This window comes from Eleutherodactylus coqui, chromosome 1, assembly GCF_035609145.1.
Source record: "Eleutherodactylus coqui strain aEleCoq1 chromosome 1, aEleCoq1.hap1, whole genome shotgun sequence".
NCBI lineage: Eukaryota > Metazoa > Chordata > Amphibia > Anura > Eleutherodactylidae > Eleutherodactylus > Eleutherodactylus coqui.
The window spans coordinates 288,364,509-288,383,418 of NC_089837.1; the positions used below are offsets into that span (position 1 = coordinate 288,364,509).

The 18,910-nt window shown below is 41.2% G+C and overlaps 1 protein-coding gene across 1 annotated transcript in view; it reads right to left on the minus strand.

The window, feature by feature from the left end:
• Window positions 1-18,910, minus strand: part of LOC136572048 (arf-GAP with SH3 domain, ANK repeat and PH domain-containing protein 3-like) — a 79,092-nt gene that overhangs the window by 27,674 nt on the left and 32,508 nt on the right. Inside the window, exons 13-19 of the mRNA XM_066572668.1 lie at window positions 12,690-12,738; window positions 11,460-11,620; window positions 11,228-11,361; window positions 11,042-11,133; window positions 3,838-4,018; window positions 3,657-3,742; window positions 3,430-3,545 (exon numbers count right to left, since the gene is read on the minus strand). Of these exons, the coding sequence (XP_066428765.1) occupies window positions 3,430-3,545; window positions 3,657-3,742; window positions 3,838-4,018; window positions 11,042-11,133; window positions 11,228-11,361; window positions 11,460-11,620; window positions 12,690-12,738 (819 nt within the window). The remainder of the gene's footprint in view (window positions 1-3,429; window positions 3,546-3,656; window positions 3,743-3,837; window positions 4,019-11,041; window positions 11,134-11,227; window positions 11,362-11,459; window positions 11,621-12,689; window positions 12,739-18,910) is intronic.

Here is an 18,910-nt window from a genome sequence, read left to right on the forward strand (position 1 = left end):
CGTCTGTGTGTCCACAATTTCTGCAGATACTGAATAGGTTGGCTTATTTACCTACAGAAATATATATGGGATGGTGTACATAGAGAAGATTTAATTGATTCCTCCAAGAACATCTCCCTACCGTTAGATTTTTGTGTGATGCGCATGAATAAGGAATAAAACTGGTGGCCAAAACTATGGCTCTCTCCACTGCAGGGACTTGTAGTGAGGTTGAAACCCTGGATAGTAGATACTGCCTCTAAAATTACACTGTGCGCTATGGAATTCCACCTGGGATGATTGTTTGGCTCTCACTTAGATGAGCTAATGGTGGATCTTTTAGGTAAAAAGGATAAATCCGTTTCTAATGTCTGTCGGACCTACGCAGTATAGATTATGCCATAAGTTGGCTAAGCCATCATTTAGACCACCAACATCTTCATCAATATCAGAGTAGAACCCCTTCCCAGGGAAATGAATGCAGCGTTAGAGGCAGAGGTAAGCCTACTTCCTCTGCATCATACAGATGGATCATGTCTTCTCATTCCTATTTTCCTTCAGCTGGGTACTGAGGGTACTGAACTTTGAGAAGACCAACTCTCACAATCTAAAATCAGAGCTAGCATCATCTTTACAGACTCAAGTCCTGGGTCTGCTGGACTTCATACTGATAACTCTAAGGCAAGCCATGAAGGTTCTATATCTAAAGTTTGCAACCGAAAATGCAATCTCTTGGGACAAATGGCACATGCATCCACTAGAGATAGTAATACTGGACAGATGGGACGGACAGAAGGACTTGCTAGATCAGTCTAACATTCTGCTAGAGAGGACCAGGACATCTTGACACTGATTGCTGATTCTTAAACATGGCAAGAGCATTTAAGCCCCCACAATGGACTGTCCTGACAATCGACGCATCCTTCCAAGGTCAAGGTGCCCACGTCCTAAGAGTTTCAGCTTAAGGCTGCTGCACTGCAATGGAGAGTGCTCTGTCTTCCAATGCTGGGGAACTGCTCACAGTATTCAAAGCACTCCAACATCTGCACCATCTACTGTTAATCAGAGCTGTTAGGGTCCGATTGGACAATGCCACAACGGTGGCATGCAAATACAGGCAGGGAGGCATGAGGTCTCCAGCCCTTCTGGAGGAATGTAAGGTCTGCTACTCATGCCTGCCACCCTTTTACAGGTGCGGGCAGCCCCAAGCATCATTCTGCTATTCCTGTGCATTTGGAGTCAATGTCTGTTTTCACCCAGCACTGACAAGCTTAACCAGTCCTCTGGCTCTCAGCTCTTTCCTATTTAAGCTGAGCTGCTCCACTTCCTGGTTGCCTCAGTATTGGTGTTTCCTCTGGTCACTCCACTGCTAGGTCTTCTGTATCTGGACTGCTAAGTCATTTTTGACCTTTGTCTGCTTGTTCTGTTTGCACCTTTACTGTGTGCCCTATATGTGTATGTGTGTCCATTTCCTTTCTGTCTGTGTTTCTTTCTCGTCTCTGTAGTAAATTATTTCTCTGCACTGTCTTCATTTCTGTGTGTTCAGTACTTCATCCCAGTTTTTTGTCAGGGCTAGTCAGGCCCTAGGTTCCAGCGCAAGGCTGCCCTTGTTGAGGCTATTACCTGCTGGTAGGCAAGTCCCCTTCCATCTTCCTGTTTACCTTAGGGCCCGTTACCCTTCTGTAGGTACTCCTGTCTGCTGGGGTCAGCTGCCAGTCACCCAGCTGGTTGGTTAGCCCAGTGGGTCCACATTCCGAAATCTGTAACAAGGAAGCAGCAAGTGTGTTGCTCTTGGTACAGACATATGAGTAGGATATATCAGGAGTACACAATGGCAAGGTCCAGAAGTTTTATTCTCTGTAAGGACACAATCAGCCGAATACCCTCGTGAGACCTGGCAACAGTCGTATGAGAAAGAGCCTCAGTAATAGCTATCATTCAATTTTTGGTAGAAAAGAACGTGGATTAACGTTTCTCAGTATGAGTCAGGGCAACTACTGGTGGCTCCCCCTCAGACCGGACCTGGTGTCCAAGAATCTCAAGATGCTCGGCCTAATGGCATGCAGCCTTTACTAAGGTTGCTTGGTTTTTCCTAGGCTGTACTATCCACTTGTATGTGCTCTAGATATGTTGCAATGAATAGAGTCTATGCCAGAGTGATGGCTACCATCAAAAAGTGGTGTGTTATTAGAGGATTACAGTAAGAGCAACTAACCAATTCTCCAATTCTTACAGAATGGAAATAACAGAGGTATAAGTCTTAATACCATTAAAGGGCAGATTTCTGCATCACCAACTTTCCTGGGTAGTTCCTTAATGGCAGAAGCCCTTGTAAAGATATTTGTGGTGGCTATTCAAAAGCTGCACTCAATAAGGCATAGTCTCATTCCAAAATAAGACCTTTGATACTCAGAAGGTTATGTGATCATTTCTTCAAGCCTTTACAAGGTGTGTATCTTATGTATCTTAGCTACTAAGGTAGTGTTCTTGGTAGCTATCACTTCAGTAAAGCTTGTCCATGAATTCCAGGCCTTGGCTTCCAAAAAGTCTTATTTATCACTTCACCTTTACAAGGTGGTACACCAAACTGTCCCTTCATTTTAGCTCAAATGCTGCTCCTCCACGAACATCAATCAGGAACTAGTTCTCCAGGTATTTTGTTCTGACCATCCAGGTGAATAAAATGAACATCTACAGTTCCTGGATGAAGATCCTAAGGGTCTACCTGTCTTGAATGAAGAATAATGAGAGAAGACTCATCTCTTTGCATTTATTCAAGGCCCATGGAAAGGGTGCAAAGCATCCAAACCTTCCTTAGCCAGGTAGGTAAGAGTGGTGATTGAAGGTCTCTCCCCACCTACAGGAATAAGAAACATTCTACTAGAGCTATAGCCACCTCTTCTGTGTAGAACAGACACAGATCCCTATTGAAAGCATCTGTAGAGTCGCTTCTTGGATTTCACCTAACACATTCATCTGTCATTGTAGACTGGATTTTAGCAAATAAGACTCTACTTTTGGACATGCTGTTTTGGCTGCTCATACATCCCCATATGTATATGCTGCTGTGAGGATGTCCAGGAATAACAGAATTTACTTACGAAATTCCTCTTTCCTGCAGTCTGAACAGCAGCACAGTTCAGCATCTCACTCTTAATAAAATTGTTGATTTTTAGTTCATACCTTAGTTGTTTTTTTATTGACATAGTGTAGGAGGAGAACTAGGATCCTTTTTATGTTGAAAAAGCTTAACTCTGCATGTCACCTGTCTCAGCATGCAGCACGAGGATTAACCCAATATGTATGTGCTGCTATAAGGACTACAGGAAAGGGGATTTGCGTAAATTCTACTTATTTACACTAGAAAAGTGTGAGAATAAGGTGAGAGTCTCAATAAACAGTGTAATGAAGATTTCTGGACATTGGGAGGGAAAAGAGACATGTGCTTACCAGTATTCACAGATGCCTTTGCTCTCAGGAGAAGCCGTATGCAATCTGGTTTATTATATTTGACTGCAGAATGCAGAGCTGTTTGTCCATCTGCTCCAACTTTATCCAGAGCTCCCCTGTGAAACCAGAATCATCCATCCAGTAAAACAGAGAATATAATATATAGATATAGAAAAACAAATTATAAACTTCCATGCTGCTCTGCCTCAATAAGCAAATTTACATACCCATTTTGGATAATGAAATCTACTATTGGTAGGGAATTTCTCTCACTCATATAGACTGCAAAGTGAAGGGGATACTCCACATGATCCTTTCAAAACAGGAAACACAAAGCATTTCTAACATGGGAGGGAAAGACATATATATACACAAAGCTGCACTATTCCAATAAGTAGGGTAAGATACCTGATTGTCCACAGGATGAAGAGGTTTACTCAGATCTGTGCCATTTGCCATGCTCTGCAGTAAGGCCATCAAGTCATGCTGTTGAATAGCCTCTCTAATTCCATGAAGACTTTTGCTTCTTTCTTTGTCCACAAAGCTGTGTTCAACGTATTTTGCTGTGATGTAATCTTTCCTGCAAGCCCTATTAAGACATGATTTCATGCGGAAATAACCCATGTATACTCCACGGGAGAGTCACTGAGAGCAATAAGGCTACTTTCACACATAGTGTAAATGCTGTAGAAAATCCACATTGACAGTACAAGTCATATGGATGAGATTTTAACAAATCTCATCCACATAGTGCAGAAAAAGGTTAATGCAGAATCCACATACGTTGCATATTTTCCACAGAATTTACTACAAATGTAGCCTTAGGCTAGATTCACAATATATGCGTATTGGTGCACACATAGGTATAGCGTATTTACTGTAATTTTTGCGCCCATAGAGTATGCTCATTTGCGTGTGGCAAACAAAGACATACCGATTGAAATGGCTAATTAGTTCCAGATGTGTTCTTTGAAGCAAATTAGCGGAATTAGGTAGTGTTTCATGCATCTCATTGCATGTTGTGCACATTTGCGCGCCTCCCATTGACTTCTATGGGGACCTTTGGTGCGCAAAGACACAGAAAAGTATAGCATGCTCTATTTTTTTTCTTCACAACCGAAATGTATGTACAAAATACAGAAATGTGAATGAACCCATTGAAATCAATGCGTTCTATTCTCTGCATATTGCGTGCACAAATACGCCCATGTGAATTCGGCCTTAAAGTGTCATTGAAATATCTTTAATATTAGTATTTGATTTCCTTAGTTTTTTTTTTTTTATTCATATCTCTTTTTATTGAAAATTTTTATCAAACATAACCAGAGTAACAAAAAAGAAAGGAAAGATAAAACAAAATATACATATGTATACAGTGGACTATGTTATTGAAGTAATGCCTTCAAATTCGCTACAATCAATAGTTCAACATAGTTCTCAACATATTTAAATCAACATGTTAAATTATCATGTATCTATATAAATTTAAGAAAAATAAACCAAGAACAGAGACAGTAAAAGAGTTGTACATGCCTATGACACTCCATCGTATATATGGTCTAGATTTTCAATTTTAATTATGTATATAGCCACTAGTTGGTTGTTTTTAGTACACTAGTGCATTATGTCTACTTGATATCCATATATCATACCAGCAGTTATGGTTCATGCCCGCTATAATTTCTTTTAATGTAGGGACTTTATCAGTTTTCCAATATTTAGCTATCTTGGTTTTGGTTACCAGGGTAAAGTGTAGAATCACTGTTTGACAGTTTCTTTGATAGTTATCTATGTTTAAAGTTAATGCCAGAGGGGCCTTTAGGCCTCATGTCCACGGGGAAAATCAGGCCCGCTACGGATTCTACATGTAGAATCCGTAGCGGGTCCCTCCTGCCCCGCGGACATGAGTGCTTAAAATATGAATTTAAAAGAATTAACTCACCCGCAGCGGGCCGGGAAGGTCTTCTCTTCCTCACGGCCGGATCTTCTTTTTCGGCCGGCGGATGAACTCGTCACGCGCCGGGCACATCCGTCAAGCCGAAGCAAGAAAGATCCGGCCATGAGGAAGAGAAGACCTTCCCGGCCCGCTGCGGGTGAGTTAATTCTTTTAAATTCCTATTTTAGGTCTCCCGCAGATCCGGACGGCTTCCATAGGCTTCAATAGAAGCCCGTGGGAGCCGTCCCCGCAGGAGACCCGCACGAAAATGGAGCATGGTCCAGATTTTTTCATGCTCCATTTTTTTTAAAATCCCTTTTATTGACCATCCGCGGGTATTTATCTACCCGCGGGTGGTCAATGCATCCCTATGGGGTGCGGATCCGCGCGCGGGAGAAAGAGTTAAAATCCGCTGCGGATTTTAATTCTTCTTTTGCCCGTGGACATGAGGCCTTAGAATTATTGGGAAGCTGCAGATATTTGAAAACAGCTTTCCTGTTTTTTTCCATAGTTTTAATATTGGGGGATAATCCTACCATATATGAATCATAGTATGATATAGATTTATATAATGATATATCATCTGGATAAGTATTCAGTAGCATTTTGTAACAAAAAGATATACCTCCTTTCCATAGCACAGTAGAGATGTGAGCTAATTTTGGAGTTGGGATTGCAAGATGGAATTTTGAAGAGGAGTCAAAGCGTGTCTTATTTGTAGATATTTGTAAAAATCATGTTTGTCTAGAACATAATCCATCATAATATCCTTTGACCATAAGAGATTTTTAGTATACCCTTGGCTTTCCACATAACCAAATTTAAAAATGGGATGTGTATCTCCAAAATTGCCACACTACAATGTAAATAATTACATAGAAACAGGTTACTTTTATTAATCTTATTGCCACACATATTCAGAATAGCCTTAATAGTGGGGTGATTTGATTTAATCGTCTGTTTAAAAAACAATGTGGCATACAAAAGATCTGACAGGGCGAACCCACCTAAAAAGAATAGTTCCAATTTAACCCAAATCTTGGAAGTGTCACCCTGTCATGGATTTTGCTTGATCTAGTGGCGTAATAGTATTGCAATATAGGACAACTTAAACCTCCATCTTTTACTAGTGTGAATAGTATTGCAGCTTTGACTCTTTAGATTTTTCTAAATATCACGCTGTCTGATGATCTCCATAGCGTTGCTATGGAAAGCGCCAGCTCCCTGTCCACGAGCGGAGAATCATTGCGATTCTCCACTCGCGGCCGGCAATTCGCAGCATGCTGCGAATTGTCGCGATTCCCTGCGGTCAGCCTATCTGTCAGGCTGACAGCGGAGATCCGTCTGCCGGCTCCTGCTCCCGGGCGGCAGCTCCCGTGGCGGAGATCCGTGGGCAGGGAGCCTTAGAATTATTGACCTTCTAGTAAGAGGTATCGCTAAAAGCTGGGATAATATTAGAGAACTCCGGAAGTGTAGACTCTGGGGAGGAGCAGATCAGAATAATATCATCAGCAAAAAGGTTTATACGGTGCTCCTCCGAGTTCATTTGAATCCCTCATATTTTTTCCACTAAAAGTTCTATAATTAGCGCAAAAATTAAAGGAGAAAGTGGACACCCTTGTCAGGTGTCATTTGTTATAGGAAATGATTTTGAAAGGAAACTAGATGTAAATACCTTGGCTGATGCAGATGAGTAAAGGGCCAAAATAGCTGTGAGTATAGGGCCCTCAAACCCAAACTTGCATAAAGCTGATCGCAGGTATCCCCAGTGTACTCGGTCGAACGCCTTCTCTGCATCCAGAGATAGGAGAAGAGAAGGCATCCGACACTCTGTCACAAGGTGGATTATGCTGATTAATCTTCTGGTAGTGTCTCCCGTCTGTCTATTTTTTACAAATCCAACCTGGTCGTTTTTAACTAAATGAGGTATCACGTCTGTCTCCTGAGATCTGTGGTACTACAGATGATCTGCAGCTTTTCTGCTCAGGTATCAGGGATTGGGCTTGCTGGACGTGTGTGTGTCTCCAGTCAGCCAATCACTCTGGGTCAGTACACATAAATGCTTTCCAGCAGTCTTCCCAGGTGCGGGTGTGGTCAGCCATCACTGTTCTCATTCTCTCTATGTGTGTTGTGTGAGCAGGTTCTGTGTGTGGTGGCTGCAAGAAAGGTTTGTGTCTTGTGGTTTTGTTTGGTTATGTCGCTGGACTCCTGGTTAGTGTAGGGACTAACGGTATAGCCAGGAGCCATGACATGGCCCGCTAGCTTCCATATTTTGATCAAAATGTCAACTAATACCTGGCATTTGTAGTTTTAAAATCTGCTAACAGTGTTTGTATTTTGGCTGCTGTATAGTGTGATTATGGCTCTGTGTGTCTTCTTACTCTGTCCAGTTGTCCCTGTCAGTGGTGGCATGTGTATGTGTCCTATCCAGGGTGCGTGGATTCCTAGGAGCAGCTTGGGCCCAGATCCAAAGACCGCAGGGCCACCCTTTATTGTGACGATGTCCCCGCTCAGGTAGGTCTCTGCCACTAACCCTAGTAGAAGATAGGGAATGGTGTTCATCTAAGTTTGTTTCACCTGGTGCTCCCTATCCCTCTGGGTCATGTTCCTGTGGCCCGGTGCTCACTTGCCCACGCGAACATAACATTAAGGTAGGAACTTTATTATTCTGTTTGCAATAATTTTGTAGTATATCTTTAAATCACTGTTTAAAAGAGAGATTGTACTGAAATTTTCTGGTCTGTCGGGGTTCTTTCCCGCCTTTGGCAGGGTTATTATTGTGGCATTAAACATCTCAGAAGGCAGGCGGTTGCCTTTTAAAATGTAGTTAAAACGCTGCAGAAGATAGGGCGACAATATGTGTGAGAATTTTTTATAATACTCATTGGTCAGTCCATCTGGACCAGTAGATTTATTAGATTTTAATTGTTGGACTGCTGTATTTAATTCGGGTATAGAGATGGAAGAGTTGAGCAAATTAAGGTCATTATCTTTTAGTATAGGGAGACTAAGATCATCAAGGAAACTTGCAAAGTCCGATTCTGTTGGGTGGTTTATAGAATTATCTTTTTTAAGGTTGTATAAATTAACGTACTAATCAGCCAACGTGTCTGCAATTTTCTGAGGATTAGTAATTTTTGTTATGTGTTTATCAAAGATATAAGAAATTCTAGTTGTACTAGATTTATTTTTGAATTTGTTGGCTAGTAGTTTCCCTGTTTTGTGGCCTTGCCAATAGTAAAGCATTTTGGTTCTTGTAAGAGCAAGCTTGTGCTTACAATGCAGAATTTGGTATAATTGATACCGTCATTTTTTTTATTTCAGCATTTATGCTGTGTGAGAAAGCTTATTTGTTGGAGTCTCCTAATTGTTTGATTCTATTTAAGAGGCTCTTTGTTTTATTATGTTGATCTTTTTTTATAGAGGAAGATAATTTTATAAAACAACCTCTTATGTAGGCCTTGTGTGCACACCAGTTAGATCTGGATGTATCATCTGGGTTGTTATTAAAAACATATTCTTTCATTTCTGTTTCAGTCTGTTGGATGTTGGTATCAGACGACAGGAGCGAGTTATTAAGACGCCATGGAGAAATTGGAATTTTGTTAAATTGTTCCTTGATAGAAATAGACACGGGAGCATGGTCAGACCATGTTATTGTACCAATGGGGGGTTTAATGACATCCTGAAGAAGCCATTTTTCTACTATTATGAAATCAATTCTCGAGTATATCTGATGTGGATTAGATAAAAATATATAATCTCTCTCTGATGCATGCATAGTTCACCAACTATCAAAAAGCTCCTCCCTATAAAGTATTTTTTCCTGTTTGTGTGATGGCTTTTGTCTAAATGAGGATCAAGAACTTTATTAGAGTCACCACAGATTATCACAGAACCGTACCTCTCTCTGTTTAATATTATTCCTTTCTGTACATTCCAAGGGCTCCTATACTTTATTAAAAAGCTGACCCCTAACCAGCAATCAAGTCATGGAGTACCTTTTCACTATAAACCTTGTCCCTATTCAGAGGACAGCAGTGGAGAGGTCTCAGAATTTTGCTACAGGAGAGCTCTTCATGAGTAAGACATTTAGGATGTGCTCTCTTACATCTCCAGCATTCTTCAAATTCAACCTTTAGTGCTACTGTGTCAGCAACAAGCATAAATTTACGTTTTACAGTGCTTCTGAGCTGTTTTATCCCTGAAACATAAATGTATGTTCTCCTTAAAGGTCTTTTACATGGCCTGACAATCAAGAATGCATGTTTGCCTAAATGTTCAGATTAGCCATTTGCTAAACCATAAAAAGGTGTCAACAAATAAGCCAACGAATGAGCAAATGCTGATTCAGCAGCTAACTAGCTGATTTATGTGAGCCCCAGGGTTATGTGTAGCCAATCAGTTAGCAATATAGGGATGAATGTTCATATTAACGATTGTTCATCTCTATACTGCAGATCATCTGCATGTGTGAAACATAACGAATAAGCACAAACCAACATGCTCATTGTCGGTCAGTGCACATTGATTGAACAGACAGCTGATCTGCCTATTTAAAGGGACATGTATCATACAACTGAGTTATCGTGGAAAATGTAATGATAACTCGCATCATCATTCAGTACTATATTTCACTGTGGAAGCATAGCCTATCTCAATAGCTATACACTGACTTAGTTCTTTATTCTGTACACAGTATAGTAACATACATTTTTCCATAGAAAATCTACAAAGTGTGTAGCTCTTAGTTACACAAAGGATGCTGTTTATTGCATGTATTATATCATACAATATAACACTAGAGAGGTTAAAAAACAGATGAATTCTATGGATTTGCACCCCTGGGAACGAGATGACCTCTGCTCTAAATAGCCCTGACCAACTACTTAGTTTTGTCCAGTCCTTAAGTTATGTGGATTTAGATTTAATGAAGAGTGGCACCCATTTAGATTAGGGCAATACAGTGACGTGTGTTACATCCAAAGATTGCCAATGGTGACACATTGTGACGTAACGTAACTGCGACACGACAGTCACAACAAATCCAAGTCTGTTGGATTTTGGTCACAGGCTGCAAGTCGTAAGTAACTTTTCCACCATTGACGTCAATGTAAGATGCATGTGCATGTCTGTGACATGCCTGCAATTTGGCTATTTATCTAACAATTTGTGGCTCTAAAAACAGTCACACAATGGCAAGCTGCACAAATGTTTTGCTGAGTGACTTTTATGTGGCTTATTGTCATATGACACATGTTCCTGTATAACCCTGACCCTAGGCTAGGGCTACACAGTGACTTTGGTTGCAACAGTGGACACATGACCAAAGACTGCATAGCCCTGTGACCTTACACTGCCATTAAACTCTATGGAGTCGCAGTGTGAGTAGCAGGTTGCCATGACCGCAATGTCAATGGATTTTTTGCAATTTCAATTTTATGGTCACAGCAACCTGTAACTTGCACTACGACTCCAATGCCTTCAATAACAATGTGAGGTCAGAGAACTATGCAGCGATCTTTGTTCGCTTGACTCTTGTTGCAGGCAAAGTCACCATGTAGTTCTAGCCTTCATGCAGCCTCTTTTTGACTATCAGCTATAGTATATCTGTTATTCATTCTATATGTCTTCAAAAATACTCCTGGTGTGCAAAGACCATTGAACGACACTTACATTTCACTGGTGGCTTTAGGCTTAGGACTTGGTGTTGGAAGAACTACTTCAAAAACATCATTGAATTTGGTATTTCCAACTGAAACTGCAATCTGTAGAAATACATGGAAATATTGGGATATGATGACATTCAGAACATGATATATGGGAAGAGAGTGATATGTTGAAATACAATGTGATATCTACCAAGAGCTCAGAAGTGCTCAGTAAGTCAAGAGTTAAAGACTGGACTCGTGAATAGCGCACTCCAAAATCACGATGAATTCCCGAGCACTCAATGCAAATGAGAATTCCTAAGTTTGTGGATACCCAGGAGGGATCTGTGGAATTAAACCAGAGTAAGAAAAGAGGAAATAGAAAAAGTATGCAAACCATAAAATGAGAAGGTAAAGAATGAATGGACAACAAGACAAATTACCAGGAGCTCCACAGTCACAGCACACTTGGTTCCCAGGTAAGGAACGAATCTCATTAATAATCTGCTTTGCCAGTTGATTATTGTTGTCATTTGACCCTGTATCTCCACTGAAAGCTGCGTTCAAGGATTCATCTTTACTGTTCTGAAGCACTGATATCCATCTTTATGAAAAGGAAAAATGAAGGAGCATATAAATCCATGTTGATGTCTATATGACGCAATAATCTATCAATTTTAATTTAGAAGGTAGATCATATCGCAATGTGCTGGCAATGTCCTCTCTCCAGCCTGTGGCCTTCTGCCTTACTCTATTCCTATCACTGGGTATAGACACTGTACACTGACATGCCAAAAGTATGTAAACTGTTTATGAAGTGGCGTTACCTCAGGAATGCCCACACCTGCATAAGTTGTGAGGTGTTAACTTGTGAGGGGGCTGAACACTGGCCATCGTGCCCATGGTGAGGCAATATGAATTATCGGATCTTCAATAAAGCATGATAGTGGGATGTTCCATTTTTGAAGTTGTAGGAATTTACCGTACAGTTTAATGTATGTACCGGAAAAAACATTATTGCAGACATTACAACGCACAGTGGAAAGTGCAATGGCCGCCCACAGGTGCTTTATGATCACAATCAGCGGCATCAAGCTAGAATTCTCCATGCGAACAGACAAGCCACTCTGGCAGAGATCACTTCCATTTTCATTGCAGTAGACCCCACACACATGAGATATGGGAGCAGAAGTCTCACCAAAGTACCTCTTTCAACTCCAGGACACTGAACACAGCACCTCACCTGGAATTTTTTGTCATAAAACTGTGGTATGAATTCCTTTAAAACGGCAATAAAACATCTGAATAATGCTGTGTGTGAAACCACCCTAATGCCCCATTTACACGACCCGATTCTTGTCTGAGCGAGTGACGTCACTGTTGACTCATTCGGCCTGTTTAGACAGTCAGATCATCTTTGAGAATCGTTCACTTCTCGTTCAGTACTTCCCACTCCTATGTTAAACATTGAGCGGGGAGTGTTTAGACGAAACGAACGAGCCAACGATGATTTTTAGTCCTGCTGATACTAAAAGATGAACGAAAAATGCACGCTTCTCATGCTGTCGCTGGCTCGCGTTTAAAACAAACAATTATCGTTCACTTGTTCAATGATTGAAGAACATCTAAACACAACATATGGCATTATCCAACAGTGTATACATTTGACTCACACAAATGCCTCAGCCTCATCCTCAGCCTGGAAATGATATGTTCTGTTATCTGAAAGAGAAGTGAAAATATGTAAAGCAATGCACAGATCCTCTACTATAGCACAAAGCTGCCTTGATATACACAGATATATTACGGCGCTTACATTTTCTTTCAAAGCATATGATTTACAGCCCACAGTATCTATCAGCAGCTCAGCACACAGTGGTGGTGCTGGAGCATTCCTTATAGTACATGATGTAGAAAAAATAGATTGAGTTCTGAATGTTCACTTTTACAGCAACTCTCTGATATATACCTCTTAGGATACTTTCACATAGTAAGGAATATTCGGCATGACGCTGTGTAATATTCTGCCACGATGAAAAATTTGCGCTAAAATGTAAATGTCTAATATGCGGATTTTGATGCAGAATTGAAAATAGCAGAACATCCGCATTTAGGGCATCTTCACATGGCCATGTTTTTGCCCCATTATGCGACCATGAAAATCATGGCCACATAAAGGGAAGAAACAAAACCATTGATTTCACTGTTCTTCTATTTTACTATCGGATCACGTGAAAAAGATATGTCTTGCCCAATCTTTCTCGCACATAGTTTTTCTGCGTCACTTGCAAAAGAGCGTTTTAAAAGTTGCGCCCAAGATTTGTGGACCATACTCAGACAGCCCATCTGTGTGCTGTCCGATGTGCTGAACGCCACATATTGACATCTGCTACTCTCTTCCTAAAATCGGACAATAGAACATGCTACTATAGTATTTTTGTACTCAGACTATTAGTCAGAGCAACAAAAAAGCCTTTGCGCATACAGCCATTCAAATGAATGGGTCCTATTTCTGTCCGAAAATTGGACAAAAAAAATGTATGTGTGCAAGTAGCCTTATGCGCAGATTACGGGAATATTCTGCTTGTGTGACAGCATCCTTAGACCTGTGGATTTTGACAGCAAAATATTCCCATGTGAAGGCACCCTTAGCTAAATCTCCAATTCACGAATGGGGGATTGCTACCTTCAATTCTATACTGCCTGCATGGTGGTACAGATTAGTATCTGTTCCTACAGTCTGACCTTCTATTTGCAATCCAATGTAAATGGATTTTTCGAGGCACGCTACAATATAAATGTTAAACAACAAAAATAAGTCAGAAAAAAAAAATGTTGGGAAGGAAATAAGATGTTTATATTTACACTAGAATCTCTCTTTCTCATCTCATTCATTTCGGGACACAGCTGAAGACCTTGTGTATAGCTATTGCCTCTAGGAGGTGGACGCTAGGCAGAAAAGGTATTGGCTCCTCCTACTAGCTACTGTATACGCCTCCTGCAGGCAACATTCTGACTAGTTTGTATGCAAACAGTTTGAGCAGCCAAGTAGGATACACAATTAAAGTTCTGACATGAATAATGTTTTTATGCTTTACCAGCCATTGTTCCCTGGTCTGCCTAATGGACACAGGGAATCCACGATTTAATGGCTGTTAAAGCATAAAAACATGATACTTACCTTGTCTCCTGTTGTTGTTGACATCGGTGGGGTCATCACCCGGCAGGCGCTGTTCTTCTGCTTCTACCTCCACGAGCCGCGCCACTCCGGGATCGCGCGCATGCGCAGTGGAGAGGTGCCCTCTGACAGGAGTCAGGATGGGCTGCGTCTCCACTGCGCACGCGCAGAATCTCGGGAGTTTAGCCAGGACGGACATGCCGCCCACAGCAAGCACTGCTTGTGACGTGCTTGCTGTGGGCGGTCCGTCCGTTCACCTCGGAAGTGGCTGACAGACGGAGCAGAGCAGGAAGCGGTCATTTTGACCACTCCTGCTCTGCTTCTACAAGCCACAGAAGAAGATGCTGGCTGGAAGGTACATGCCTGGCAATCGGTCCTGGCCTGGCAAGGTGTGAACACTTTTTTTTGTGTGTGTGTGTGTCAGAACCCCTTTATCAGTCAATATGGCAACATGACAACAAAATTATTAAAAAACTAACTCAATGCAGCACCATGTTCAACTGCAAAGAGACTCTCCAACAAGGATGAAAATATTAGTAAAAATACTAACAACAGCATAGGTGAGTGCTGTGTCCCCCAATGAATGAGACGAAAAAGATATTTTATGGTAAGTACAAAGATCTTGCTTTCTCATCTGTATCATTGGAGAACAAAGCGGGAAACATTGGGAAGTTCCAGAGCCGTCCCACGAGGGTGGGAAAACTATAGAAGTACGCATGCGAAAAGTTTACCATAGTTAGTAAAACTAAATCTGCGGATGCAAAAATGTGCACCCAGTAAAAGTTTGAAAAGGTGTGCAAAGAGGTCCAGGTAACACCCTTGTACACATGCATAGCAGCAGCCCCGTTGCGTTCCGCACCCATTGCCAGAGTAGAATGTACTGTAACATGGAATGGAGGCATTTTGACTTTAGCACGGTATGCTTCTGCCACCCTTGATCGGATCCAGCGAGAAATGACTACCTTAAATGCCGCAAGACCATGTCTTGAGCCAATAAGAATCATGAATAGAGAGTCAGAGCGTCTGTAAGATGCCATTTGAGAAAGGTAGATCTGCAAGGCTCACATAAGATCCAGTTGGGGAAGAATGTGTTCTCTCGGATGAAGAGTGGATGGACAAAATGAAGGCAAAACAATGTCTTCATTGATGTGAAATTCCAAAACCACCTTAGGTAGGTAGAAAGGAACAAACAGGATGCAGGACTACCTTGACCTGATGAAATATAGTGAACTCAGGTTTGACTGACAAAGCTGCAATCTCTGAGACCCGGGGGATTGATGTGACTTCTACCAAAAAGAGCAAGAGGATAGGACTAAAAGCTGGCAGTGGAGATGGCGCAACACTCCAGGTTAAAGCAAGTAGGAAGTGACCAAAGGTCACCAGCCAAACTGATGAAGGGGTTATCCCCGAAACACTTTTCATAAGCTGATCACATACTTTTTTAAATAAAAGGAGTTGTTTTCCACAACTTTAATCACTTCCTACTTGCTCTAACCTGGAATGTTGCACCTTCTCCACTGTCAGTTTTTAGTCCTATTCTCTTGTTCTGTCATGCCCACCCAGGTGGTGTATCATCTGGTCAAGCAGCACCTCCACTATTGAAGTTACCACTCCACTCTCCTTACCACGTATGTAGTATCATTGTTCACAACAAAAATGTCTGTACGGGTTTTGCTCCACCCCTCTCTTTCCTCCTCGTCCACTTCTACCAAAAAGGTCACCTTCCAGGGCAACAAATGAGCTGGAAATTCTCTTAATGGCTTGAATGGATGAGATTGCAACACATTAAGCAAGTGATTAAAGGAGGGACAGGAGAAAGATATGGAGGAGCAGCGTGCGCGACCACCTGTACAACAGTACAGCCAACTTTGAGGCCAGTGGACATTGAAAAATATGGATAGTGTGGATACCTTACCCTTTGAAGAACTAAGACTCAAACTCATATCCAGACCCTACTGTAGAAATGACAAGAAACTGGAAAAAGAAAAATGCATAGGATAAAAATTGCGTTCACATAAGCTACAGAACTTTTTCCAAATGCAATGATAAAACCCGAGAAAAGGAGAGTTTCCTAGCCTTCATCATCATTTCAATGATAGGTTCTGCAAATCCACAGGCTTTCAAGACTCCAGCTTCAACCGCCATGTTGTTAAATGAAGATCTTCTCAAAGAGCTCTGTGGGGCCAATCTGAGGCAATGAGAATACTAGAAAGCCTTCCATCTTGATCTTCTTGAGTTGTGGGAATGGGAGAGAGACGTATGGAACCAGAATTCTGTCTGTGGAACTACTAGAGCGTCCACTGAGACCTAACCACAAAGGCTGGCAGCTTGCAATTGATTCTGGATGCCATGAGGTTGACATTTTGGATGATCCCACCTTTGACAAACTTCCTGAAAGACATTGGGTCGACTGTTTGTCTGCTAAGGAAGTCAGATATTCAGTTGTCTACTCCCAGTATGTGAACTGCCGAGAACACTGGAAGATGATCTTTGTCCCACGTCAAATTCTTTGCTGCCTCTTCCGTGACCTTGGTGCTGCAAGTTCTGCCTTGATGATTTAGGCCTAATCAGTTTTTATTAAAGTATTTTAATTTTACATAACCATAAATAAACATTTTGAATCCTCATCATTGCGTGTATCTTTCATTAAACCACCTAATACATTTGAACACAGTTAAACAACAACAATGATAAATTCCTAATTATGATAATAGGCCTTAATTAGTATCACTGTCTATCAAATTAACCAAAAGTTGCCTTTATCTAAGCCGTATTTTCAAGCTTTCCCGTCAATCACAGTACAGCTACCAGAATTAAATTGTTCTAAGGAGGGAAGAAAGGAAAAAATGAAAAGAAAAAAAAAGGGGGTGGGGACCCTCATCCACACACCACACACAGATCATAGCACCTTGTTCCTCATCCCTTGTCTCCTGTTTTATGTTCCTGGTTCCATGTTTCCCTGTCTTGGAAAACCTCATGTCTTGTGACTTTCCCAATTAGCTTCCTATATAAGCTTGGCCCTTATAGTTCCAGAGCATGTTTGCATGTTTATTGTACCTTCAGACCTTAAACCAGCTTCTACCTCTACCTGCTCAAAGAAGACTTCTTTGTGTAATGACCACTGGCTTGTTCCTGACTACGTCTCTGCCTAATCCTCTGTGCTGCCAGACATCTCTGTGCACCGACCACTGACTTGCTCCTGACCATGTCTCTGCTTAATCCTCTGTACTACTGTGACATCCTGTGTACCAATCCCGGCTTGCCCGATCTCGCTGCCTGCCTTTAACCTAGTGCCAGAAAAGCTACACGGTGCTCGGTCATGTTGACAGAGACTCGAAGCTGTACCAAGGATTGCCACAGTGTAGGTAATGTCACATTGTCCAGAAAGTCTCTGTACCCATTTATCGCTGAAAGTAGACTTCACTATAACCAGGTCCTAGTCCCTCCTAGCAGAAACACCCCCAGACCACAATAAATCCTCCTCCAAACTTCAATCCTCAAAGAATGCAATCTAAAATGCACTCTCCAATGGTAACCATTCGCATCCAGTTCTCTACAAATGGTCCTGGTGCTAATGGATGTTCCAATGACCTGTGAAACCCCCTGAGTGAGTGTTTTGGTAGACAATGTGCATGATGCTTTCACAGTTCATGCAAGGTTTAATTGTCCACGCTCTGTCAGTTTACAAGGTCTTCTTGCACTACGCACACACCAGATATTTTCCATTTCCAAATAACATTGCCAACAGTAGACTTTGGAAGGTCCAAAAGCACTGTGATGTCCTGTACTAATTGGTTGCTCAGGTGACATCCCACCACCATACCCTTGTGGAAGTCTGTCAACTCTACACCTCATGGCATCCTGATGGTTTCTGTACTGGCATATGCCTTTGTGGTACTTTCCTTTTATACCCAATGCTCACACATTTGATTTGCATATCCTCTTCGGCTGACAGCACAGAATTGTTGGGTGTCCCAATACTTTTTTAACATAGCGTATAGTGTACACATGAGTATGGTTGAGGCAATATGGCAACTTTTATTAACCCCTTGAAGACCGCCCCTTTTTTATTTTTTCCTCCCCAGTTTCAAAAAATTATGACTCTGCTTGAGGGCTTTCTTTTTTGAGTTGTATTTTTAAAAGCTACTATTTAATGTACCACATAATGAAAAACTTAAACATTTCTAAGTGAAGTGAAATGGAAAAAAATGCAATTCCAACATCTTTCGGTTGGTCTTGTTTTTACAAAGTACATACCGCGGTAAAAATTTAATAAAAACTTTATTCTGTGGGTCAGTATATTTACTACGATACTAAATTTATTTATTTTTTGCTGTGCTACTTTTTAAAAACAAAATACCTTCGGGAAAAAATAAAATTGTTTTCTGCTGCCATCTTCAGACCACCATAAGTTTATTTTTTCGTCAACATTGTTGTGTGAGGGCTCATTTTTTTCTTGAAGATGTGGTGAACAAAAAAGCGCAATTCTGGCTTTGTGTATTTTTTTTCTGATGACATTCACCATGCGGGACAAATAATGCATGACTTTGATAGACCAGACTTTAACAGACACGGCAATTCTAAATATGCTTTTGTTTTTTATTGTTTTGATTTTTTATTATAGATATTTATGTGAAAAGTTTTTTTTTTAACTTTTACTTGTTTATTTTTTGTAAAATTTCCCATAGAATAATGCTCAGCCACAGACAGCGAGGG